The sequence below is a fragment of the Panicum virgatum genome, chromosome 8K (genome assembly GCF_016808335.1).
Source record: "Panicum virgatum strain AP13 chromosome 8K, P.virgatum_v5, whole genome shotgun sequence".
NCBI classification, from domain to species: domain Eukaryota; kingdom Viridiplantae; phylum Streptophyta; class Magnoliopsida; order Poales; family Poaceae; genus Panicum; species Panicum virgatum.
The window spans coordinates 27,489,043-27,514,476 of NC_053143.1; the positions used below are offsets into that span (position 1 = coordinate 27,489,043).

Genomic DNA, 25,434 nt, shown 5'->3' on the forward strand with positions numbered 1-25,434 from the left:
GACCCTTTAGATTTATAGGGTGGGGAGGACTTATCCCGCAAGAAATCCTATTACAAGATCTAAATCTATTAAAATCCCTAGTTGTACCCGGATTCCACTTGGACCGGTCAGACCGGTCGACCCTACCGGTCAGACCGGTCGGCAGCTGCCGGACCAACTATAGCGTCTGACTGGTCAGACCGCTAGGGCGTATCGGTTAGACCAGTCTGTATTGTCTAATGCCAATTTTGGTCGTCAACAGCGTGGAGGCCGACACGCCGACACCAGGCTGGGCGATCCGCGAGGGTTCGGCGGCGGTTGGGACGCGGGTTTGGAGCTCAACCAGGGAGGGAGGACGCTCGGCGGTGTACGCAAGCGAGGGAGGGAGGAGGCTCGGCGGCGGCTCCGCGATCCAGGATCGGCAGCGGTCAGGACGCGGACTTGGAGATCGTCCAGGGAGGGAGGACGCTAGGCGGCGGTCGCAAGCGAGGGAGCGGCGGCTCCGCGATCAGGGAGAAAAAACCAGCATGACGAGACTCCGCGAAAAAACCGCGTGAATGCGCGAGAGGGAGGGCGGACGTTCGGCGGTGCCTCCGCGGTCAGGGAGAAAAAAACGGCGCCTTTGCAAGAAAAACTGGGCGAAAAAAACCGCGGTGCGAAAAACCGGGCAAAAAAACCGCGGCGCGGGTACAGAACGTGGTGAGAAAAAATGTCAGGGGGAGGGGCACGTGCTGGCGATAGAATTGGAGGGGGCGACGATTTGAGTCTGCCAGGTTCCCTGTCAAACATTTGGTGCTTACACGTGGGTCTCAAAGTGAGATTTGTGAGGTGGGTATGGGGGCTAATCTTAGTGACAATTGTTTCAGTTGTCATGGATCCTTATAGTATAGATTGATTAGGCTTATCATACCCCTCACGGAGGTTCCACTTGTCAGACCAAATTGTTTGACAAAAGGGGGTGAAGGTCCATTTTTGATAGAAGAAAAATATTTCTTTGAAATGCTAACACTTTTTACACCAACAATTTCTATACCCACCTCTAGTACTCGCATATTACTTTCCTCTGGCACACACTTTACTTTCCTTTGCACATGCATTCGGCTATAATTCGCTCCATTATTTGTTTTGGAAGGATAATAATTGATATCATTGTTTTATGGAAAAAAAAGAAAGACGTGTATTATTTTTTGAAGGAAAATAAATGATATCCTTGCTCGATGGAAGGAAAATCATCTCCACTAGTAACTTGGAGAAGCGGGAGTAAATAGAAGAGTTTGTTTTGGATGCGCCTCCAACATATTCACTTGCATTGGGGCACTCTGGACTATATACCACTTGATAATAGATGAAATTCCTCTTTAAAATTTGTCTATGACAGCACAATCCAAGAGTACTGCAGAAGCAATAGCACGAACATAATGAAAAGACTTTCTATGTATGGATATTTCATCCAAACAAGATTTCCTCATGCTGCGCCATGGCGGAATAACTAAACTTCTCAATGTCGTATGAAACAACAACTAAGCGTACTACATGTCCATTGCCATTTTTCCTTGTCACAAATATAGTATATTATGTTGGTTGTTGGATGTTGAAGAAGAACAAAAACATAATAACCTTCAAGGTCGAAGCGTGAATGCACTTCGCACCCAAAGCCAAAGAAGTGAATGCACATGATGTGGTTCACTCGCTAAAATGTCATCATTGTATAGGGACCTAGAAGGCTCGTGATATTTTTAATATAGGAAAATAGTCTTTTGTAATGTTAAGAAATGATTTCTTCTCTGATGGATAATAGAGCTCTTTTTCCTTAAAGAAGTGAAAAAGCAAGCGTGAAAAAGAATTTGTGAAAAGCCAAGCATCAATATCATCACATGAATCCTTCACAATGCCACTTCTATTTTAATAAGCAGTGGAGGCTATTCACTCGATGCATCTCTAGCTCTTAGGAGCAAAATCACTCATCGAAAAAAATTTCTTAGCACCCACAAATTAACTATGGAGCTCAATACAAATTGCATACGACATCACATATGTAGGCTCAAAAGATGAAAATAAACTTACTAGGCAACGAAAATATTTTGTCAAGTGAACAAACACCATTCATGCCTCCATACTAACCATACAAATGCAAAGGGAAAAATTTCCAAATGCCATTGGCTAAAATTTTATCCCTGATTTGCCACTTAAAAAACTTATATCTTGTAAATGCCATTGTTCATAAATTGCGATCTCTTTCATGCCAGTGTTTGACTATATTCCGGTAGTCTTAGCTAGCCTACACATGGCAAAATGACCAAATCCGCATTGCCCTTACTGGACGCAAATTTCAATGGTACCTTCTATGCCAGCAAACGAATGTTGACAATATGTATACATATTCCAAAGAACAACAATTGACATGCCCATGTCGGAAGAGTCATTCTAAAAGATTATTGTTCTGCAGGTCTTGTGCAGGTCCTGAACGATGATACTGCAATTGACATGGCCGAGCAGGTCCTATGCTAATCGCTGGTTAACAACGCTGCAATAGAGAGGGCTAGCTGGATAGAGAGGGCTAGCTGGACTGGTAGCCCGAGGGAGAAGGCAAGAATCAAGAAGCCACGACATCGAGGAGCCTGCCCACACGCCGAGCAGCACCACCCCACAGCCCACGCCCGCGTGGAGCCACAACACAAATGCGAGTTGCGATTAGAGGTGGTAATGGATCATGACTCTAATAGTCTCTTTCTTGTTCAACATGACTTTTAAATTTTTTTGTTCAAAATTATATATGATTAGAGCCCGGTCCTTTTAAGACCTAGGCCATAGATTCTCTAGGCCAAATTCAAAGTCTTTTACCGCCCCTACTAGTTGCGGCTGCTCGCATTGGGAGCAGGGCAGCAATGCACAAGCACTTGTGGACGCATATGGAGAACGCTGGGTCAGAGATGCAGCGCTGCCACCACCTTCCTCGCCGAGGCGCCTCCCATTCCTCATCGGATTTGGTGGCGGTGATGACTAGGTTGTGCGATTTGGGGAAGCAATGCACGAGGATAGTATGAGCGATGTGAGGATGAGAAAAGACAGCCAGACAGGTGACAAGGGGCTATATTGGCACTTCAAAATTTTCCTAACTGTTGAGTTTAATAACAGAAGAAACGGCGGTGGCATGTACTCCTGTTAAGCTTAGGCCAGTCCCAGTGCGGGTTTCATGCACTGGGACTGGCCTTACACATCAGCAAACGGGATGATGTGGCAGCGAATTAAAGAAGAAAGAGAGGATCCTCGTTTCATCCCGACGAAATGAGGTCGGCACGGTTACCTAGTGGTAGGAAACGGGATCGACGAAATGAGGTCGGCACGGTTACCTAGTGGTAGGAAACGGGATGAAACCGCACTGGGGCACCATAGTTTCTTCCACAGATCCGGATGCGCCTCCTCTCCCTCTGCAGCTCCGCTCCTGCGCTCGAGCCGCCCCTCACCGGCGCGGCCCCGAGCTCGAGCTCGTGTCTCCGCCCTTGCGCTCGCGCGGCCGGTCCCGCCGCCAGCCCGGCGCTTGCGCTCCCAGCTGCCTGCCCTCCGCGCGGCCGCTCCCGCCACCGGCCCTGCACTCGCGCTCGCGGCCGCTCCCGCTGCCGCCCCGCGCTCGCGCTCGCGGCTCAAGGAGCTCCCACGCTCGCGGCTCCTCTCCCTCCGCTCCCGCGGTCGGCAAGCTCGAGGCCACGTCAAGCTCGAGGAGCTGTGGAGGCGGCCGGCAAGCTGGGAGCTTGGGCCGCCGCCGCCGCCGCCCTCGCCATGGCCCGCCGCGCGCCGACCCCGCCCGGAGCTCTCTCGCCACGCTCCATCACCGCCGCCGACGAGCTCGAGCTCCATCACCGCCGCGCCATGCCCCGCGCTGGTGGACTCCTCGCCGAAGAACGCCGCACCCCGCCAGCCGAGCTCGAGCTCGCACAGATCGAGGCCGTCCTCGAGCTTGCCGCGCGGCAGCCCACCTCCGCCATGTCGCCCCCCCCCCCCCCCCCCCGCCGCGGCGGCCCGCCTCCGCCATGTAGCCGCCCGCACCTGCTCCTCCGGCGCGGCAGAGGCCTCCTCCTCCTCCCGAGCAGGGGCGCGTGGCCGCGGCGAGGTCGAGCAGGGAGCGGCGCGCAGGGAGGGGGCGGGAGGTGTTGTGCGCGGCCCGCTCCGCCCCGGCGAGGGCGGCGAGGCCGTGCGCGAGGCGGGCGCAAGGTGGTGCTGGGAGTTGGGATAGGGGATAGTCTTGGAAACTGTGAAACGAAACTGTGCACTGGGAGTTGCAGTTTCATTCTCCTGGGATGATGTGGCATCCTTGGAAAGCGCAGAATGAAACTCTGCATTGGGATTGGCCTTAGCGATGACTAATGGATTATATTTTAAGACCAATGGCATCTACTAGAACTGCATTTTCTCGGTGGCAGATCAATGATTTAAGTTTATGCTAATGGTCCACAAGGAATTTTCTCAAATACAAGTCTACACTCTAGAAAATAACTTAAATACTGCGATAAAGTTTACTACATAGATGAATTGCATAAGAATAGGTGGTCGCCATACGGATGCACTTATTTCTCTAGAGAGGATGTAAAAATTGTATTTTAACACTAAAAGCTAAATACATCAAGTTTTGTGATGAGGGTATGACATTCCATTTTCACAATTATACAGTCCGTCTAATAAAAGGCGTAGTAACATTGTATTTATTTGTGTATATTGTTCTGATCATATCAAATTAAATACTTCATTTATTTCAAATTATATGTCACTTTAATTTTAACATTTCTAGGTACTTTATTTTCTCTATACACCTAGATATATGTCTAAATATATAGTAAAAATAATTTATTTACAAAGGTTAAAATAATCTGTAATGTAGAATGAAGAGAGCATTAGTTAAAACTATAAGACGTGAAAACATAATGTATATGAAAGAGTGGGATAAGGCGCGACGCCGTACCCCTTCCTTTTGGAGGGGAGCGCCATCCATCCGACAAAAAAAAACTCCCCCTCCCCCCTGTCCCGCCCTGTAAGCCGCCGCCAGGCCTGGTGCCGCGCCGCAAAAACCTCCGTCTTCCCCCCATCGGCCATCGCCGGAGCTCCGTGCTCCTCCTCGGCGACCGCTCGCTGCCATCCCCTTCAGTCATGCCTGCCTCTTCCTGCTCGGCGTCTTCATCCCGTCAGAAAAAAGGTGTGCCCCCCTCCCCCCTCACATCCTGCGTGCAGCACGCATTGATCTTGTTCTGCGTGTCAATTTTGTCTCCAACTTCTCTCTGTTTGCATGTTTTTCCCTGATCTAAATCTGTTACGGTTTGCTATTGTGTCAATTTTGCATGTCAATTTTGTCTCCAACTTCTCTCTGACTTGTCTGTCTGAAGTGTCAAGTTAGTTTGCTGTTGTGTCAAACTACGGTTTGCAGAAAATTATCAACTTGGTAGTAACAGACTTCTCTCCTTTTGCTATTTGCAGCTCAAAAAAGGGATGTCGTTTGTAGAGGGGTTTGACCTTAATATTGAACCAGCAGATGTTAGTTTCGCGGATGATCCTGTTATTGTTTATTTGATCAATGTGTCGCAAGATGATCCTATTGCTATGTCTCAAGATGATCCTGTTGCCATACCTCCTGTCCCTACTCTAGCAAGTTCATCAATGCCTGTAGAATCTGATGGTCTCACAGTGCCAATAGCTCAAACCGCGATATGAGAGCTTTTCATTTTGACTATACTTTCTATTTTACATCAGGTGCTGATTTGGGGGTTAAGGATCCAGTTATTACAAAAAGGCAAGGTCGCCCAAGATCGAAGAGAATAAAGAATCCGTTGGGATTGCAACCGCCAAAAAAATTCCATGTGGCCATTGTGGTTGTACTGAGCATAATACAGCAAATTGCCCATCCAAGTCTGCAAAGAAGCTTACGACGGAATTGTAGAACAAAAAGACATTGGTGCTGCAAACATTTTAGATGGCTCTATCTGAGTGTGTGGTTTTGAGAGAAACACTGATTCTTTGTGTCAACTTGTGTCTGTTGGTGTGTTAAACTGTGTCGTATTGGTGTGTCAACTTGTGACTACTGGTGTGTGACATCAAAATGTCCATTGGTTTATCAGCTTATTGGTGTATAAAAAATTTATTGGTCTATAAAATATAATGCACACGTCTGATCTTCTGGTCGTATTGGTGTGTCAACCGACTTATTCAGCTTGGTTGGTGTGTCAACTGACTTATGTTTTGATGATGTGTCAATATGTGTCAAAAAAAGGAACTTCTCTGCTTGCACAACTCTTGAGGTTTGAACTTAATGGGTGTAACATTGTAGTTCAGGCAAGGGGCACACATCATACAATTTCTTTAGCTAAAGACGCATTAAAAAAGTCTGACATGAAACACAATAGTAATGCCTTTTGTTACACATCATCCTTGAAAAAAAAAGAGGAAACAAAAACGCTGTCCATGCGCCATTTTTGCACTTCTTGCCCCCTTCCGATGCTTCCTCTATGTCCTTTTCCCCATTGATGTGCTACAACCAGCCCCTTCCCCCCTGTTGTTTGGATAGACGAAATAAACAAGTTACTTCACTAGGGGAGGAGTACATGATAGGGGGGAAAGAGAAAAAAGAATGCTTTGCTAAACTTTGAGTAGTGACTTACTTTGTCTCGCTTCCTTGACAGAGAGTGCTCTTCAATTCAGCTTGGTTTGCTGGACTAGTGATCCACTGGCGAAGAACTTGTTTCCGCAAATTTACCTCACTAGATCCAATAATCTTGGGCAGTCTGCTTCCATCCCAAAACTCAATCGCCTTGAGGGTGAACAATCCGCAGTCATGGCTGCCGTGGACAAAAAAATAAAAAGTGTGTACATCATTAAAATGTTAGATAAAAAAATAACTATATGGTAGAAAAGGACAAGATACAAGAGGGGCGTAGTGTTATGTGCTTACATTCCAAATTGCCGGTAGCCCGATATAAATCGAAGTTCATAGCTAAAAATATTGGGGACTGTGCACCCATTGTGCTTTGCCGTGTACTTCTTCCATAGTGTTATGATCTTCACGCGAACCATGTGTGCTTTCAGAACCAGTGACTGGGTGCCAGAGGTCCTTAGAGAATCAATGACTTGGAACTCTTTATCTGCCAGGTTTAATACAACTATAAACCAGTGCCCTGCTGCATCCAGTTCATTTTCATTTGCTTCATGGATTGGGAACAAGATCTGGATTCCAGGTGAACAACTTGATAATTAATTCATATGTAAGTTGCTAGTTAGGTGATGTAACTTGTGTGCTAACTAGACATGAAAAAAAGGGGGTAAAGAATATTTCCAGGAGCATACCAGTTCATATTCTGTGTTGAGGAAATCAAATGCTTTCTCAACCATCCTGCAATACGCTTTGTTGACGTCATCATCTTCAACTGTTTGTTTTGCCGTTAAAAAAAGACACATTATTAGACCCAATTGATAAAAATAGATCATACAATAACTAGATAGGGAGGGGGGGCAGTAATTTACCCCAACCCATGGTGACATTATTTTCTTCCTCCTTTGTGCTGGATCTTTCGACAATACAAATGTCCCAACTTGGAGCGCAATTGTGTTTAGCGATCTGCCCATGGCCATGCTATTTGCTAGATCAGTCGCAGTAGCTGTGATTTCATTTGACTTGAATGCGTCCGGACTGCGAAACAAAGGGAGAGCTTGTTAGTACTGTTTTATTGTGCATGTGTTGAAAAAGTTTCTTTATTTGTTCACCTACATACCTGGTATCAGCACCGGACCGCGACCTCCACTTGCAAATTTCATTGTATATGGTTTTTTTTTGTTCCGGGCTCAAATGGTTTGTGTTTATGGTGGGGTTTGTGTTTATGGTGGGGTAATCTTGATACTTCGCTGAGTTCTTCCCGGCATCATCACAAAGTTGGTCAAACATTGAGGAGGTGATAAAGTCGTCAGTAGTTGATTTACTTGGGCTCTTCTGGGTAACATCATCAAACCCAAGTGAGAAACTGGGTGCGTCTGGGGCATCCTTGTATCCTTTAGATTTCTTGATCGCCTCAATAGTGCGCATGATTGGAAGATTGCTTCCTCCCTCACCAGAAATGCCCTGCGAAAACAAAAGGAAGGAAAAATGTTTGGGGAAAAACATTTGTACTCAATTTGCTGGTTGCATATGTTAGGGTAGTGCTTAAAAAAACTGCTCGCACCTTTGCTTTCTCATCTAACTTTTTGGCTGCCAGCAGACATTTGCTCTCTTCACCCTGTCCGTTTTAGAGAAAAAGGAATATTTACAAACATGCCTTGACATATTGGAAGTGAGAAAAAAGAAAAAGAAAGAAAAGAAAAGGAGGCAAGCAAAAACCTTGTCTGTTGGAAGCGAGGCTTCTACTAGCTTTTCCATTTCAGTTGAAATTTTCCTTGGCTTCCTGGTGTAAACATTTATCCTTGCTACTATTGATGATGCTGTAGATACTTCATCTTTTTGATTTTCATTGCTCTGTTGAAAAAAAAATTGCTGTTTAGAAAGTTGATAGCCAGTGATGTGGAAATTGCTAGTCCAGTGGTGCACAAGTTGACACAATTTATGCACAAGTTGATGCTAAAGAAATGATGTGACCATGTGTACCTGTGGGCTTTTGGTGTTTTGTTTGAGCTCGTTTGAACCCTTTACTTCTTGGGGGAGCTGCATTTTGTTTGAAGTTTTCTTTCCATTATCCTTTTTGGGTGCAAGTGGAGGCAAGTGGCATGCATTCTTCGGACTTTCAGCAGCCAACTTATTTCTAGTCATAAAATCTGTCCTTGTAGCAGTTCTCTTGGTCCTCAATTCTTTTTTTGTTTCAGGAGAAATGTGGTTTCGATGGCATCTTTGATTTGTTTAGCCTCGAATTTCTCAGATTCTTCTTTGAGTGGCAAATTTAATCCGGAGTCCGGCATAGGTAGTGGCTGCATGCAATCCTCAACCATTTTCTTCACCTCCGCTATTGCACTCACTTCTAAAATCTCTATCGCTTCAAAAACCATTTGCTTTGCAGTCGCACGACCTGATATTGTATCATCAAGTAGCCCTAATGCTTCCATCTCTTCTCTGATACTCAGCGTATTTTCTTCCCTAGGCTCTAGATGGTCATCACTGCACTTGCCTGAGACTTTTGTATCTGCTGTCCCTTTTGAATTTTGAGGTGTTAATCTTTGACTTGCATTCCCACTTTCATCCCCTATATTGCTTGCAGCTTGCTTTTCGGGATTGTTGGCCCCACTATGTCCTTCATCATCTTGGTGGTCATCTTTCCTTGGCTGTTTGCCTTTAGCATCATCGCAATTTGTTAGTGGTGTGTTTTCTTTATCTTCTTCTTTGTCATCACCATCTTTGTTGTCTTCTTTGTCTTGAGGGATACCTTTCTCCTTGCTTTGAACTGAAAATCTCAAACAACAAAAATGAAAAAAAAGTCATGTAAAAAATGTATAACTTGCCACTTCAGAACTAAGTAAATTGCTCCTTGTACTGAAGAAATTGCTAGTGTAGATTAAAACTCGACATACCTTGTATTTCATCATCATTTTGTTGACTCTGCAGTCCGGTGCTGTCAACTTCTTATGTACCATCTCTTTGTGTTGCAGTAAAGCCGGTGATATCAATGTCTAGCGACAGGGTGTTGCAAGCAAGTTGAGATCCCTCATTTATATCCCTGTCCAAAAAAAAGAAACAAAATTTAGCTGGAAAAAAATATATGATGGGTGAAAAAGAAGACATAATCGTTGAAAAGTTGCTATCCATGAAAAGTTGATGATTGCATACCTACTAACAATAGGCTCGTCTTCCCGATCTTCTCCCCTATCGTTGCCAGAATCTGAATTGGCATAATCTTCCAATTCCTCACTACTACTTTCCTGACCCTTTCCCCCATCATCTTGTTTTCTTTTGGACCTGCGCTCACGATTAACAATGGGCTCGTCTTCAGACTTCTCAGCGTACTCGAGATCCCCCCTGGAGGGTGTGTCACTTTTATCTTCGAACTCAGCATCTTCATCTTTTGTTGCTGCCGAGCTGCTCTGTTTTTCTGCCGCAGCTGCATGTGTGCTCTGTGCTCTTGCTGGTGCACCTGTGCTGATTGTTGGCTGCTTGCCACCTTGAGACAGTTTGAAGGTAAGATTTACCACTGTTTCATTGATGGCCAAGCTGAACTCGCTGATGGCTTGCTTGAAGGTGTTCCTATCCTGCATTGATATATTGCAATCTTATATATATTAACATTGATACATTGCACATAATGTGGTGGGAGTGTGAAAAAAAGCTAAATTACCATGGTGACTGATTCAGCGGGCATGTTGGATTTGACAAACTCATCAATCCTTTCTGGTTGTATGAGCATGTTGGGGGAGTTTATTTGGTACTTAGCTTTGAGCTACAAAAAAAATTATATGACGTATATAGTCAACTTGACTCAAGGTGGTGATGTAAGTTGATACATGTCCATGAGTAAGTTGATACTAAGACAACATGCAGATTGATACTCCATGAAAAACTGAGAGAAAAAAGGAACAATGACTCACATGTAACTTCTCGAATTCAGTGCTGGATACCTTGTCCATTGTAGTGATTCTAGTAACCAAGCTTCGTGTCCAAATAGAAGCTCTTACTTTTGCAGTTTGATCTACAATATCACCGGTGTCAAGGGCATCCAAATACAAAATCTGCAGGTAATGTGTAGAACTCAGATTATATAGTTGGGCGAAAACACATGAGGAGATAATCTGCCGTACCGTAAGGAGAAAAAGACAGCCTGACACTAATTTCTTTCCTACTTCATTTAACTCCGTGATGCCTCTAATCAAATTTTCAACTACAAGCCTGCACCAATTGTATTTGTCGATCTTTTCTATATCTGCGATCGCATGGAACGCCCGCACACACAAACTTGGGTTTGAAGTAGGGCACTAGAATGAGCTGATGGCAAACTCAAGCCAATACCACAGCCATAAGGTGTCACTCCTCTTCTTTCCCTCACCCAATAGCCAATTTTCAGCTTCAGTAAAGGTTGGTGCTTTTTGGTCATTTTCATGGTTGAAAACTTTGTAAAATTTTTCATATGTATCAGCAAAGCTGTTCTTTGCATAATCGATGTGCTCTCCAACCATTGGGAGCCCCAAGATCCTGTGGACAGCGTGGTCATCAACCTTTATTCTGCCCCTGTACGGTATGACCGATTCGGATCTTGTGACATCAAATCTCTTGGTGAGCCAGGAAGATAGCTTCTCTGGGACTGACCAACATTGAACTAGAAGCAGCCCCCCAAAACCGACTCATTCGATCTCCTTTTTATGAGGATCTTCTAGTGTGCTGTTAATAAGTATCAACCTCCTAGCTGATCCCTTTTTCCTCAAGTCCTGGAACATGAAAAAAAAGTGTAGAAAAAAAATCAGTATGTAGCGATAGAAAAAAATAAAAAACAGTGGCAAAAACACAAAGTGTTTCAAGAAATGGGAGGTGTGTGAATAAAAAAATGCAAAGGAGAAGGCGGGTGTGTTGAACCTTATCTGGTTGCTTCTTGATTGGGTGGCATTCATCCATCGCCTCTTTTCCTTTTGATTTCTGCTTTACTTCATAGCCCATGATGATGCTTTTCTTGTGCCTCTTGTTTTCCACATCTTGATCTGGCATTCCCTTGATATCCCTGCAGCTTGCTCTAGTAACCCTCTTCGGCGAGGGGGCAACATCACTAGTACGATGTGTTTGTGAGGGCCCACCAGCACCACAACCTCCCAAATCTGATTTAGAAGCTGCTCTTGTATTCCTTCTCGGTGGAGAAGGATGTCCCACAGTTTCAAGTTTCCATTTTTTAGCCATGCTAAAAAAACAGGCACAAAAAATGAGTTAGAGTATATAAAAAAAATGTATGTTGACCCTTTAAATTGTGCTTTGATAGTAACCTCGACCCTAATGTGACACTATATAATGAGTCTGTAACTTGACAATACATGAATGTCTGACTTGACACTAAAAAGATGTTATTTGCATGCAAAAATTAACACAACTTGACACTAAGAAAGAATTAAAAAAAAGTAATGGAGCTGTGAAATACAGTTTGAAAAATATTTCATCTACACAGTGGTGGACACAGGGGCTTAGGAAAAGTCGTGGATGCTTATCGCTGGCGATTTCTAACAAATATGACTGATGTCAAAATGACTCGCTAGATTTTTCCATGTCATGTAATTTGATTCTATGGGGGCACCAGACATAAATACCTAAACTGGATGTGTAGATGAAATATAAACACATACAAAACTGGATGTGAAAAACAACTGATTTGCTATGTTTCCATAAATACCTAATGGAGAACATTATTACAGTTCTTAATAGCTGAATCTAGACGCTATTTGCATGCAAAAAATTCAACATAACTTGACACTAAAAAAACTAGGATTCCCTGATGATTACAAAAGGGGTCCTGACCAAGTAGGTTAATGGGCAAGCTAATTCAATAGTGCGACGATGTTTAACTCAGAATGCAGTACTCCTCTAATCAAATGCAGAGATGGAATTGTAACAAATGTGTTTATTTTCCCCCTGCAGTCATTGTACAGTATGCTGGTGTTCAGACAACTACAGCGAGATCAATTATCATATAATTGATTTCAGGGAACCAAGGACATCCAGAATAATGGGCGATACCAATCGAGCACATTGAAGAGTGGAAAGGTGAGGTTGAGCCTCGGATTTGGTAACTATTTGCATGAAAAAATTCCACATAACTTGACACTAAAAAAACCAGGGGGTGGAGGACGCGATGGCGGCGGCGCGGAGCCCTTCTACCTCTATAGCACGCCGCGGGTCCTCCGCAACCTCGCCGCCTACCTGTACGGCGATGGTGGCAGCGGCACAGTGCCCCCCCTCTACCTCGACAGCAAAACAAACTACGGGAGGGGGCGCGCGATGATGGCGGTGGCGCCGGGCCCCTTCTACCTCCTGCGCCTCCTGCGCGAGCTCGGCTGCGGCACCATGGTGGAAGAGGAGGGCAGGGTGAGAGGGTGGGGCGGGGGAGGATGAGGGATTGCGACTCACATTGAGTCTGCAGCGGCACGGGAGGGCAAGCAACCCCCCGATCCGCTACCGCCGCTCCTCGGCAGGGGGCGCAGTCGCCGCTCCTCGCCGGTCTTCTGCCGCCGCTCCTCGCCGGCCGGTTCTCTGCCGCCGCTCCTCGCCGGCGACCGGGAATCGCCTCCCGCACGGCCGCAGGACGGGGCCGTTGCCTGTTGGCGGGGGGGGGGGGGGGGGGGACGGGGGACGGTAAGGGAGCGTGGTCTCGCTGGTCTGGCTCCGTCGAGGCTACCTGGGCCCGTCGTGTTGGCCTACTGGGCTGCAGGGGTCGCGCGCTCCATCACTGGCGCGACAGGTCGCCTATTAGACTCTGTGTATATGAAATTCAACCCTGTATAGCTACATGTAAACCTTTTTGAAATCACACTGGGCAGAGAAGGAAAGAAGAAAAACAAGGCCCAGGCCGGAACACTGAACAGAAACTAGACAGCCTCCTTTGCTCCCTCGGTCCCTCCCAGTCTCCCAGTCCCGGCCCGGAAGAACAGGAGCCTTCGCAGATCCGCCCCTCCCGCACCGCTCACCTCATCGCCGTCGCCACCACTTCCACTGCCTCATCCATTCTCTCCACCACCCCCTGCTCCAGCCGCTTCCGCAGAGAAGGCGTGAGGTCCTGTGGGAAGGGGAGAAGACGGGAGGGCCCAAACCCTAGCCCGCGGGCTCCACCTCGCCGGCGGCGGCGGGGATGGATATGGTTGTGTCGGCGCCGGCGCTACCCGCAGAGATGGAGATGGGGCTCATACGGGACATCACCGTCGCAGCCGAGGCCCAAGCCAAGGAGGGCGACACCTTCTTCCTCATCACCACCAGGTCCGGCTGTGCCTGCCCGCTCTTCTTGCCTCTTCCTCCCCCAATCGTGTCGATCTAGTCCCGGGTTCCGCTGCCGCGCCTGGGAGGGTCTTACGGGGCTCAAAATCATTTTTTCCTGATGTTTTTTTTCCTGCCGTTCTTGCTGTTGTTCCTGGACGGGAGGAATGCGCATGGCCGCCGGCGAGGTGTCGCGGCGCCGCTTCGTTGGCATGGAGGTGGATTTGGCGGCGCAGCGGTTTAGGTGTTCCTTTCTAATGAAAGATTTGAATCTTGAGCTTTTTCCTACTCACAAGAGTTGTAGTCGTTCTGCACTAGACTTACCAGTTTGGTGGGTGCCTCTTGAGCCGGTGGCGCAATGGGCAGCAATGGTGCAGGGCAAGAGATTGTTTGCCTCTGGGGAAGTTCTAATAAGTACTTTTGTGTCAGGCATGACAAGAATTTAACCGTTCATTTTTTCCCGTCTACGTTTGGGACCTGTTAGGCTGTGATTCCTATTTGGAGTCCTTGCAGCGTTCTGTTTTTGATCTCTGAGCCCTGTTGAGCATTTTAGGACTCCACAAAACAATTTGACGAGATTCTGTTGAAGTTCAATTTCTTTTGGGTATGGATGCACATATCCATGGGCCATGGAAGTATGTAGGCTGTGGATCAAACTCACAAGAGAAAATTGCACTTATACGCAATCCAAATCTTCTTGCTGTAGTACAATACCATCTTTTTTCTCGATTGCAAAAATACCAACGGATTTCTTTGTCTTCCCCTCCATATACTATTCTGTTAGCACCTTGTTAGCACCTTCTTCTCCGCGAGCTGTATCCTCTCTGGCAGGCAGAGGGGGCTGTAGAGAGGCAAGGAGAAAGGCAAAGGGTGCTTGTGGGCGGGTGCACCATGGCTCAGCCTCTGGTGTTGCCATGCATCGAGCTTCATGATTCCTTCATCAGTTCTATTTCACTCATTCCATCGGTGACATGGAAATGGAAATATATTAGTGGATAGCTCAGCATTTCGAATGGGCTGTGGGAGCTCGCCCGTGAATGCCCCACCTGCTTCTCCCTCGATGGAGCTGGTTTGATTTTGGCAGCGGGATCCAGTAAGGTCAACAGCTAGAGAAGCAAGGCGCTATAGGGAGGAAGGCGAGTTGTGGGATGAGATGACAACTGCCAGATGCCCTCACCTTTACCAAATCCACTGGAGGCGTTGAAGAATGAGAGAGAAAGAGGAGAATAGAGGTGTGATGGAAGTTAACTGAGGGCTGATTGGGGTTGAGCTGGTGGCAGCCACCAGATGCCCTCACCTCTACCAAATCCACTGGAGGCGTTGGAGATCGAGAGAGAAAGAGGAGAATAGAGGTATGATGGAAGTTAACAGAGGGCTGATTTTAGGTGTGATCTAGATTGTTGATTTGCAATCTAATGGTCTGATGCTGGACATAGTTGGAGATGGAGCACATACAGTGCTATTTTTGCAGTTTGGCAAAGTCTGAGCAATTTCCTTCTGAGCAGGGATGGCAATTTTACCCACGGCCACGGGTATGGGTACCCGACCTGATGGGTGAGGGTATGGGCAATGTTCAAAAAGGCGCTAGGCGGTTTCTAGGCGGCGACCCTCCGCCTAGAGCCTAGGTGAGCTTAGTCGAGCCTAGGCGTTTCAAGGCGATTTGCCAGGCGGTGCTATATATGTAGATATTTCTTGCCATACATGTCAACTATCTCCAAAAGAAAAGGAAAACCAGAGAATAGTGGGCCAAAAGTTAGATAAAAAGCCCATCAAGCAGCCCAACTCAACCCCAACTTATACCCTAGCCACACCCACAACCTTATCTTCGCCCACCCTGCCTCCTCCACCCGTCTTCCTCCTCTACTCCCAAGCCACCGCAACCCTCCCGCTGTCGTTCCTCCTCTGCCGCTGCCCCTGCTTGCTCCTCCTCTGCCGCCCCTACCTCCTCATCTGCCGCCGCTACCCCTGCTTCCTCGGCACCCGTCGCCCCTGCTTCCTCGGCGCCCATCGCCCCTGCGTTTTGCTCCGCCGGCGCCCATCCCTGCCTCCTCCGATGCTGCGACGCCCGTCCCCGGCCTCCTCCGCCGCTGCCGCGCCCGTCCCCTGCCTCCTCCGCCGCCGCGTGCCGTCCCCTGCCACCTCCGCCGCCACAGGCCGCCTAGGGGACTGCCTACCCCCCTAGGCCAGGTGGAACCCCCTCGCCTAGAGCTTAGTCGTGCCTAGGCGGGCGCCTAGAAACGCCTTTTTGAACATTGGGTATGGGTATGAAATTTTACCTGCGGGTAGGGGTACATGTATAGAATTTTACCCATGGGTCACGGGTAAGAATTATTACCCGTGGGTACTTAGGTACCCGAAATACAATAATTATAACCCAGTGAACTCATTCATTTAAAAATTTTATATCTCATTTTCTTGTGATTGTATGAACTAATAGATTGATAATGAGATTGTGTGAACTAACAGATGTGAAAGTGACATTTATATTTTGATTATAATTTGTATTGAAGTGTATGCATCATTGTTGCATATTTTAGATGAAATACTTAGCTAGAATTGAATGTATTTCTTACATACAATTTAAAAGAGGTGGTTAAGATAAGGAAAAAACGGTGCATGATGAAACATTTAGTTCTTTATTTTAGTAATTCTTTGCATTCACCTGTATGGGCGATAAATTCAAAATGTGCTAGTTTACATGACCAAGCGATATATTATTTATGCTATCATTAATAGACTCGATGAGTATGGGTATAAAATTCTACCCGCTAGACTTTGCGGGTACGGGTATGCCTTCGAGTTTCGGTTATTGTCGCGGGCGGGTATTTGCTCTACCTGCACCATACCCGACCCATTGCCATGCCCATTGTGGAAGCCCAATGACCAAGCAGCTCATTGCCGGTTTTCTTGAGAGGTTTTCTGCAAAAACCGGACAGTCGGACCTGATTCAGGCGTTTCAATAGCGGTCCGTTACTCTGTTTGCATAACGATCTTTTATTTGGACCGAACCGGCGAAGGCTCTGGTTCCTGGTTTTTCTGGTCGGGACCACAGGCCCGGTCCGGTCCTAATAACAGGGGATCCAAATAGGGCCTATGTTCTGGCAAGGTGCACTCTAGTAGGACAGCTATTATGAGATCCAAGATGTATCAAAGCAACCTGCGTCTTTAATTTGGTTCGGGAATGCTATTCCCCCCTTTTCTTGATTTGCGCGTTTACAAGTGGCCATACAGTGGTGAGCATGAAAATATCTGTTTTAAAAGGGTTCTTCGGAAATGCAGATCCATATTATTTTATTCTCCTTTTTGCCTCATTTAATATATTAGTTTACCTGTCAGTTGCCTCTTTTGTTTACTCAGTTCGGATTATAAATGCAAAATTCTTTGTTTGCTTAACAGGTGGTGGCAAAGTTGGATTGATTATGTCATTCAAGATTTGACTAGTGTAACAAGTAATGGTTCACATCATCACGAGTTTGGTTCAAAAACTCCTAGAAGGCCAGGAGCTATTGACAATACTGATCTAATTGATGATGCGGCACTTGAAGTCTCCAATATGGAGATTGAGATACATGATACCTTAGTTGAGGGTCGTGATTACATACTGCTTCCTCAGCAAGTATGGGAAAAGTTGCATGGTTGGTACGTCACATTTGTTTGAACTCTATACTGTGGAATATGATTCAGAAAGACTAAGGGGTTGTTTGTTTCCATGGGCTAAACTTTAGCCCCTGTCACATAAAAAATAATCTTACTATTTAGGAGTATCAAATAAAATCTGTTTATGAATTTTTTTTGCACAGATGGGTGCTAATTCGTGAGACGAATCTAATGAGTCTAATTAATCTATGATTTGCTACAGCGAGGCTACAGTAACCATCCTCTAATTATGGATTAATATACCTCATTAGATTCGTCTCGCAGTTTAGCCCCAGGGTTCTGCAATTAGTTTTGTAATTAGACTTCATTTAATACTTCTAAATATTAAAATTCTCTTTGATATGACATAGTCTAAAGTTTAGCCCCCGGATCCAAACACCACCTAATCCCCATTAGAACACTGTCACTTTAAAAAATACCTCTCTGTGCCTAATTGTATAGCAGCTTCTTGTTGGTAGTTTCTGCATAGCTTATCATTCTATTCATACGTACATGTCTACCTTTCATGATTCTTTATTATTTTTATGGAATATGGATTACTATCTTTCAAGGTGATTCTTGTCTATGTACATGTATACACTGATATATTCACTACCCTGAACATACTGAATGAACATAAAAATAATTAATTTTCTAACAATGTGTAGCAGTCATTAGCTATCAGTCCTTACAATTTTTGTTGTTAATTGTCAAATATATCGCTTCAAGTAATTATATGTAGAAAGGAGAACAAAAAATGAGTAATCCTTTGATTGTAAGATGAAATGAGTCACGGAAAATTGTGCTGATTATCTCTAGATGTTTTTCATTGACGTGCCTGAAAGAAGGTTGATGCTATTATACTACCAGTTCAAGATAAGAAGTTGGGAGCTCTTTCTGATACACAGATACTAGTTCATTCATTTGTGTTCACTATGGGAGAAGCTGTGATATCTTTTCTTTAAAAAAGAAACAAACTACACCGCCTTTTATTTTATATTTGGACTCCTTTTCTCATTACTCTCATAATGTGTTAACAGGTATGGTGGAGGGCCAACGTTAGCAAGAAAAGCAATCAATACTGGCTTTTCTCAAACTGATTTGGCCATAGAAGTTTATCCTCTACGTCTGCAGTTACTTCTAATGTCAAGAGGAGAGCAAACCTTTATAAGGATAAGCAAGAAGGTAACCTTGTATCTCTTTGGCTACTGTTAAGCACATTGTCCATTTTTTTAATTTGTATTTCCATATATCAGTCTGTACAGAATTATATAAATGTGGTGCCACTTTGTATGCATAACCTACTGTCGAAGTTTTTCAATGTCACCGATAGCTTCTGAAGATGTTTGCTAGATGTTATGTATGGAAGAACTGAAAAGTTTACAATTTACGGAAAAAACCTACAAACCTTCTGCAGGATACAGTTCGTCAACTCCATAAAAGGGCTTGTGAGGCTTTTGATTTGACACCAGATGAGGTAGCTGTTTCTTTTGATGTTTATGTTTCTTTTGGCTGCAAGGAATTTTTTCATAGTTACTGTGGTGATCATTGTCAGGTATGCATTTGGGACTATTATGGACGAACAAAGCATACATTGATGGACAACTTGGAGAAAACTCTTGATGATGCCAACATTCAGATGGATCAAGATGTGAGTCAAAACTTCTATAATAATTGACAAGCAGTACCCCCCACACCCACACCCAAATCCCGAACTATATTTGTAGAACAAATACTTTGCTAGTTCCTAGGTGTTCTAGAGTAAATGATCTGACTTACTGACTATATACTTTATATTGTTATTACAGATTCTAGTTGAGGTTACTACTGATGCCAATGGTGGTGCAGATGGTGGATGCATGAGTTTGGTTAAAGGAAATGGTTTCTTTGAGCGAGAGTCAACTTCTTTGATGGCTGATGCTCCAAGATCAGGGTTGCCAAATGAGAACTTTGCAGCCAACAACTATGCTTCTAGAAGCTATAACACTAGTTTGACGCCAAACATCTACCAGCGATCTCCCAACGGTGACCTCGATAATGTGCATGGTTCTAGTGGCATGATCACAAGGGGATCACCTTTAGGTCTTACAGGGTTACTTAATCTGGGAAATACATGCTATATGAACAGTGCCATACAGTGTCTTGTGCACACACCACAGTTTACTAGATACTTTTGTGAAGATTACCACCGGGAAATAAACCGGCAAAATCCACTGGGTAACGTGGTAAGTACTCTTTCCACTCACATGACCTGGAGGCCTTGATTCATGAACATGAATTCATTTTTTGTGGAGAAAATGCGATCGTTATTATATGCTTTTGGCATAGCTTCTTTTGATTTGTTAAACTTTTCTACATGAACAATTTCTTTCCTTGAGTGTGGTAGTTCTATTGGTTCTTGATCACATTTTTAGTCCAATTTATATTTTGCCATTCTAAAACTGGTCTGTCAGTTTTCTTTTGGTATGTCATCTCATGTTTGTTTACCTTGACATACCAAGTAACATATGTATTTGCTATTATGTACTTGTGTAGGATTATTGGAATTGAGCATTTGGGATGGACATTTCGTACAGCTACAGTTTATTTTAATCCTGCAAAAAAAATCTGCTACTGCATAGTTGCCTTTTCTGGTTTCAATTTCACTAGCTTCATGTGTTAATTTTACTGAGTTCTGATGGTAGTCATGTAGGGTGAACTTGCATTAGCTTTTGGCGAGCTACTGAGAAAACTCTGGGCTCCTGGAGGACGTGGCCCAGTTTCTCCTAGACCATTCAAAATGAAGCTTTCTCGGTTTGCATCTCAGTTCAGTGGATACAACCAACATGATTCACAGGTTTGGTTGTCTCTTCAGATTGGTGTTCCATCTTATTATTTTTTCTTTCCTGAATCTTTTCCTTGACAAAATACTGCAGGAGCTTTTGGCATTCCTCTTGGATGGACTCCATGAGGACTTGAATCGTGTGAAACATAGACCTTACATAAATTCCGGAGATGCTGATGGACGATCAGATGAAGAAGTTGCGGATGAATATTGGGCAAATCATATTGCTAGAAACAATTCAATCATTGTTGATGTTTGCCAGGTTAGTACTACACATTGGTACCTGATAAATTCTAATAGCCAATTGCAATTCAGAACCATCATGTTCCTCTTGGTGGTTTTGGAACAAAGTAGTCCTTTTGATGACTTTGTAGTTCGTGTGTGTGCATGAGCATGCAAGCATTCAGTTTCAGGTCTTCACATTGATTTGATGCGCTGTTTTTTGACACATGGAGCCTGCATGTTATGTATATGCAGAAGGATTAGCTGTGTTAGACTTATATTGCTATCTGTGTGTTTACTCTTTAAGTGTAGGATGTTTCTTGGATATATGTATAGATACTTGTGTATCTGCATGTTGCATGCAAATTGACATGTTTTTGGCTCAGGATTTAGTTCCTCCTAATTAGGTTCTCTGCCTGATTATTGCTAAGACACTTCCTTCTATAATCATTTTCCAGGGCCAATACAAGTCAACTTTGGTCTGCCCAGTCTGTGGAAAGGTTTCAGTGACGTTTGACCCATTCATGTATCTTTCCTTGCCCTTACAATTTGCCTCAACCCGGAGCATGACTGCCGTGGTTTTTACTTGTGACGGAAGTGTTCCACCAACACAATTCACTGTAAATGTACCGAAGCAAGGTAGGTGCAGGGATCTATTACAAGCCCTCGGCAATGCATGCTCACTTAAAAATGTGGAGAAACTTCTAATTGCCGAGGTTCGTCATTATGCTTACTTGACCTAATGTACAGGTTGGCAGGTTCATTGATCATCTGTACTTATAAATTTCCTTGAATTTATCTACAGATACGGAATCATAAGATCTACCGTTTTCTTGATGATCCAGTGCTTCAACTGTCTACAATAAGCGATGATGACCATCTGGCAGTATATAGGCTCCCAAAACTGGAAAAGAGGGCCAATTATATTCAGTTTGTGCATCGTCATGAAGACTTGTAAGCAAAACGAAAAAAACTTATGTACTATCTTCTTGCTAGAGTTACAGCTGTAGTGGCTTGCTTGGTTTATATTGAAGGGAACCTAACATATGCCATGGCAATATGCTACTTACATGATTAGCATAAATACTTGTTGCGAATTCTTTCTGATAATATTATTCTTTGCTATTTGTAGGGACCATGCAAACAATAACAGCTTGACATCTTGGAAATCCTATGGTGTTCCTCTTCTTGCACAAATACCTCGCAATGAAACTGTAACTGGTTTTGATATCCATGAGTTGGTTCATAAAATGCTTGTGCCCGTGCTAAGAAATCAGGACTCACCACAGTTGGCTGCCCAAAATTCTCTCTCCACAAGAATGCATAGTTATAATACTGACAGCAGCAAATTTCAGCTACAATTGATTGATGATAGCAACACAGTCATTGAAAAATCAAATGATTCTATCAGGGTCCCACAATCTTCACTTGCAACAGTATTTTTTATCAATTGGTCCAAGGAAGATATGAAAAAGATTAACACTGGTCATTTAGAATACCTTCCAGAGGTGTTTATGTATGCTCCTCCTGCCAAGAGAACCCGTGGTGAAGCTCTCTCACTCTATGCATGCTTGGATGCTTTCTTGAGAGAAGAACCTCTTGTACCTGAAGACATGTGGTTAGTTTTCAATTTCCATGTTCTAAGATACATTTGATACTTAAAAATTGGCAATCCCTTCATGGGTGCATAATGTCCTTTTTGGCTGGTACATTAATACTTGATGCATGCTCGGACAACGTAGGTCATTACTTTGTTGTTTGCACTTGCACTTTTGTTGTTATACCAGCATAAACCGATGCAGGATTTGGTATTGGAATGGGATGGCTTACTATGCTGTGCTATACAGAAAGTGAAATTTCAAAACTTATAGGAGTTCAGCATTCTGTTTATTTGCAAAACTATGTGGATCCTGTGAGCAACTAAACAATTGAGGCATAATTCACTTTGTCAGCCTATCGCTACCAACTAGAAGCCTGTTTTGGAACAAATAGTTCCTTTTCTTGGATTTTAGTAGAAGTTATAGTTTTTGGACATGCATTTGAAAAATGTTCCTGCCTTATGTCTAATAACTTCCATGTATACATTGTATAGTGATAAAAGGTGTGCTATTTTGTTAGGTATTGTCCAAGGTGCAAGGAGCAAAGGCAAGCTAGTAAAAAACTGGATTTATGGAGACTTCCAGAAGTGCTAGTCATACATCTCAAGAGATTTTCATTTAGTAGGTCAACAAAACAAAAGTTGGAAACTTTTGTCAATTTTCCCATACATGACTTGGATTTGACAAATTATATTGCCAACAAAAAGAGTTCAGAGCGCCAGATGTATGAATTGTATGCTGTGAGCAATCATTATGGCAGCATGGCGAGCGGACATTATACTGCGCACATAAAGGTACATTTCTAAATTGCAAGTTATTGATAGCGATTCCAACGTCCTATGTGTTGGAATATAGGTGAATTGCCCACCTCTCCCCATCAGCTTAAGCTTTTGGGTTGAACTGGTCGGTGCATGCAACTCAATATGGTATCAAAGCCAGAGGTCTCGAGTTCGAATCCTGGTTAGCGCAATTAAATAAAATAATTGATGCTCGCTCCTATTCCACGTCTGAGCCCTGAGGGAGCCTCCACGTGAGGGGGAGTGTTGGAATATAGGTGAATTGCCCACCTCTCCCCATCAGCTTAAGCTTTTGGGTTGAACTGGTCGGTGCATGCAACTCAATACTATGGCTGCATATGGCTTGTAGATCCAGTTCTGCTGTTTGTGCATGTTCTTAGTGTCTTTTCTATAATTTGAGCTGGCGTTTGTTGTATCACGGCGATTGCAATGGTCAATGCAATTTGGTAGAGCTCCAACTGATTCTGATTCTCTATGGGAGTTGATTCTCTGAGAGAAGTGATTCACCAAAAGTGACTTTCTATGATTCTATAAGATTAACTTTATGAAAAAACAGATTCAGTGTGAGAAGTGAATCAGGAGAAGCTGCTTTTTTCAGCTCCCAGTTCCTTAGTTCACTTCAGAGAATCACTCCACAGAATCATCATATAATCATTTCTCTCAGAAAAACTGTTTGGAAGTGCTTCTTCGGGATCCAGCCTAGAAGCTGCTCTGGGAGCTCTGCCAAACAGAGCCTAAGATGGCTCATGAGCCAGTTAATGTCAGCGCGATATTTTTGTTTGATTTGTGAATTATCAGTTGAGAAGTTCCTAATTTGTCCACTACCAGTTTGTGCTCTGGAATCCTCATCAAGGTTGGAAATAGCGGGCTATGAAGTTTAGCGCTAACCTTCTCTAAAAGCTATAGAATAGCTATAGCGAAGCTATAGCGAAAGCTAAATCATTTAGCGGAATGATAAAATAATAAATAATCTCATACAAATTTTAAGTATCGTTGGTCTAACACCTAAAATTTGAGTCTAGCACGTCTCTTAACTACCCAACAGTATCCAATTGACATTTAGCGCTGTTAAGTCTCACAAAAACCTATTTAGCAGACATTTAGCATAACTAAATCTCATAAAACCTCCTTTAGCGGATATAGCAGACAAATGTTGTATAGCGTAGCGGTAGATCTCCTAAAAAGCTATTAGCGGGCTATAGCGAGGCTATAGCGGGCTATTTCCAACCATGATCCTCATTGATGGTTGTCTATGTAGCATAGAATGCTGATGGGAACTTATCTCTATGCAGCTTGTGGATGAGAATCGGTGGTACAACTTTGATGATAGCCATGTTGGTGCCATTGATGAAGATGAGGTGAAGACTGCTGCAGCTTATGTGCTGTTCTACAGGAGAGTTAGAGAACAAGATGGGGCAACTAGTAATGGATCTCAGTTATATGCAAAGAGAAGCCACAGACCTAGCCATAGATAGACTCATCCATTGTGCTGATTCGATGTGAGGAGATTTTGGGAATGGCACCTCCACCTCTTTTGTCGGAACTGCGAGGGCATGCCTCTACTGTGGCAGGGAAAAGGCCCGTCAGATGCATTCAATGTGATAGCATTATCCAGGGTTAAGTCATGAAAGATTAAAGCTTATTTCTACTGCTGTGCTGCTGCAGGATGGGCAATGCGCAAGGCACATTGGGAGTGGATATACTGGGTAGCTTCAACTGGAAGGTAGAGCTTGGCGGCATTTTGGTTATCTGTTTTGGTCTAGAAGAGAAACAAGATGAAGCAAGAAAAAAAAATTAGGAACACCTTTTGTTTAAGTCTATTTCCATGATTCCGTACCATTTTTAGATTTAGTTAGCTTGTACACATAGACTGTTGTTAGAGATGGGTGTGCCGGTGTTTTGTTGTTGCTTGTGGTGGCCAACTACATCAGCACCCAATTATACCAAGCTGTGAATGCGCTTTTGACACTCAGTTCCCAGATTGATGTACGGAGTTCTGTTGTTACAGCAAGAGTTGTAACTTTTGATGTACTTTTATTGTACTGGCAGCAGTTCCCAGATTGTAAAATGTATTGAATTGCTAACATCGATGGTAGGAATTCCCCTATGTGTTTGGTGGAGATAGAAATGTTTGTTGGAAAAAGTTTAAAAGTGAGCGACTTGTTTATATCCGAGGACTGATATAGGTGCTCAAATAAATAAAACCTTCAAGATTATTGTGATCCCGCGTCTCTGGTCTGTGAACGACTGCGCAAGTGTTTACGATGCAGTATTTTGGGACGTAAGGAACTTGCGGACGTAAGGAACTTGCGCAGCTCAAGCCAGTAGAGGGATGTAAGGAACTTGCGCAGCTCAAGCCAGTCGCCACGGCGCTACTCAGATAATACTCACGTTTTGATGTGGCAGTGTTAAACGCTTCTCGCAAAAATTGGAGTGGTTTTGGGATGTAAGGAACTTCTCAAAAGTACCTCTAGTATGCGCAAGAAGTTT

The 25,434-nt window shown here is 44.1% G+C and overlaps 1 protein-coding gene across 4 annotated transcripts; it reads left to right on the plus strand.

Annotated features, from left to right (window-relative positions):
• The first annotated feature begins 13,449 nt into the window (after nt 1–13,449).
• LOC120644321 (ubiquitin carboxyl-terminal hydrolase 5-like) lies at nt 13,450–25,095 on the plus strand. 4 transcript variants are annotated; one of them, XR_005663623.1, is made up of 14 exons: nt 13,477–13,870; nt 17,264–17,506; nt 18,544–18,688; nt 18,921–18,980; nt 19,059–19,154; nt 19,312–19,728; nt 20,196–20,339; nt 20,419–20,589; nt 21,008–21,265; nt 21,355–21,503; nt 21,682–22,167; nt 22,668–22,941; nt 24,237–24,522; nt 24,610–25,030. XR_005663623.1 is itself a non-coding variant. In XM_039920929.1 (13 exons), the coding sequence occupies exons 1-13, from the start codon at nt 13,746–13,748 to the stop codon at nt 24,417–24,419; spliced, it is 2,751 nt and encodes a 916-aa protein (XP_039776863.1). In that variant the 5' UTR covers nt 13,450–13,745; the 3' UTR covers nt 24,420–25,068. The 4 variants fall into 4 exon arrangements, 3 of the variants coding, with proteins under 3 accessions (XP_039776863.1, XP_039776861.1, XP_039776862.1); XM_039920929.1 differs by having other exon boundaries at nt 13,450–13,870; nt 24,237–25,068; XM_039920927.1 differs by having other exon boundaries at nt 13,476–13,870; nt 18,921–19,154; nt 24,237–25,095.
• The last annotated feature ends 339 nt before the right edge of the window (nt 25,096–25,434 follow it).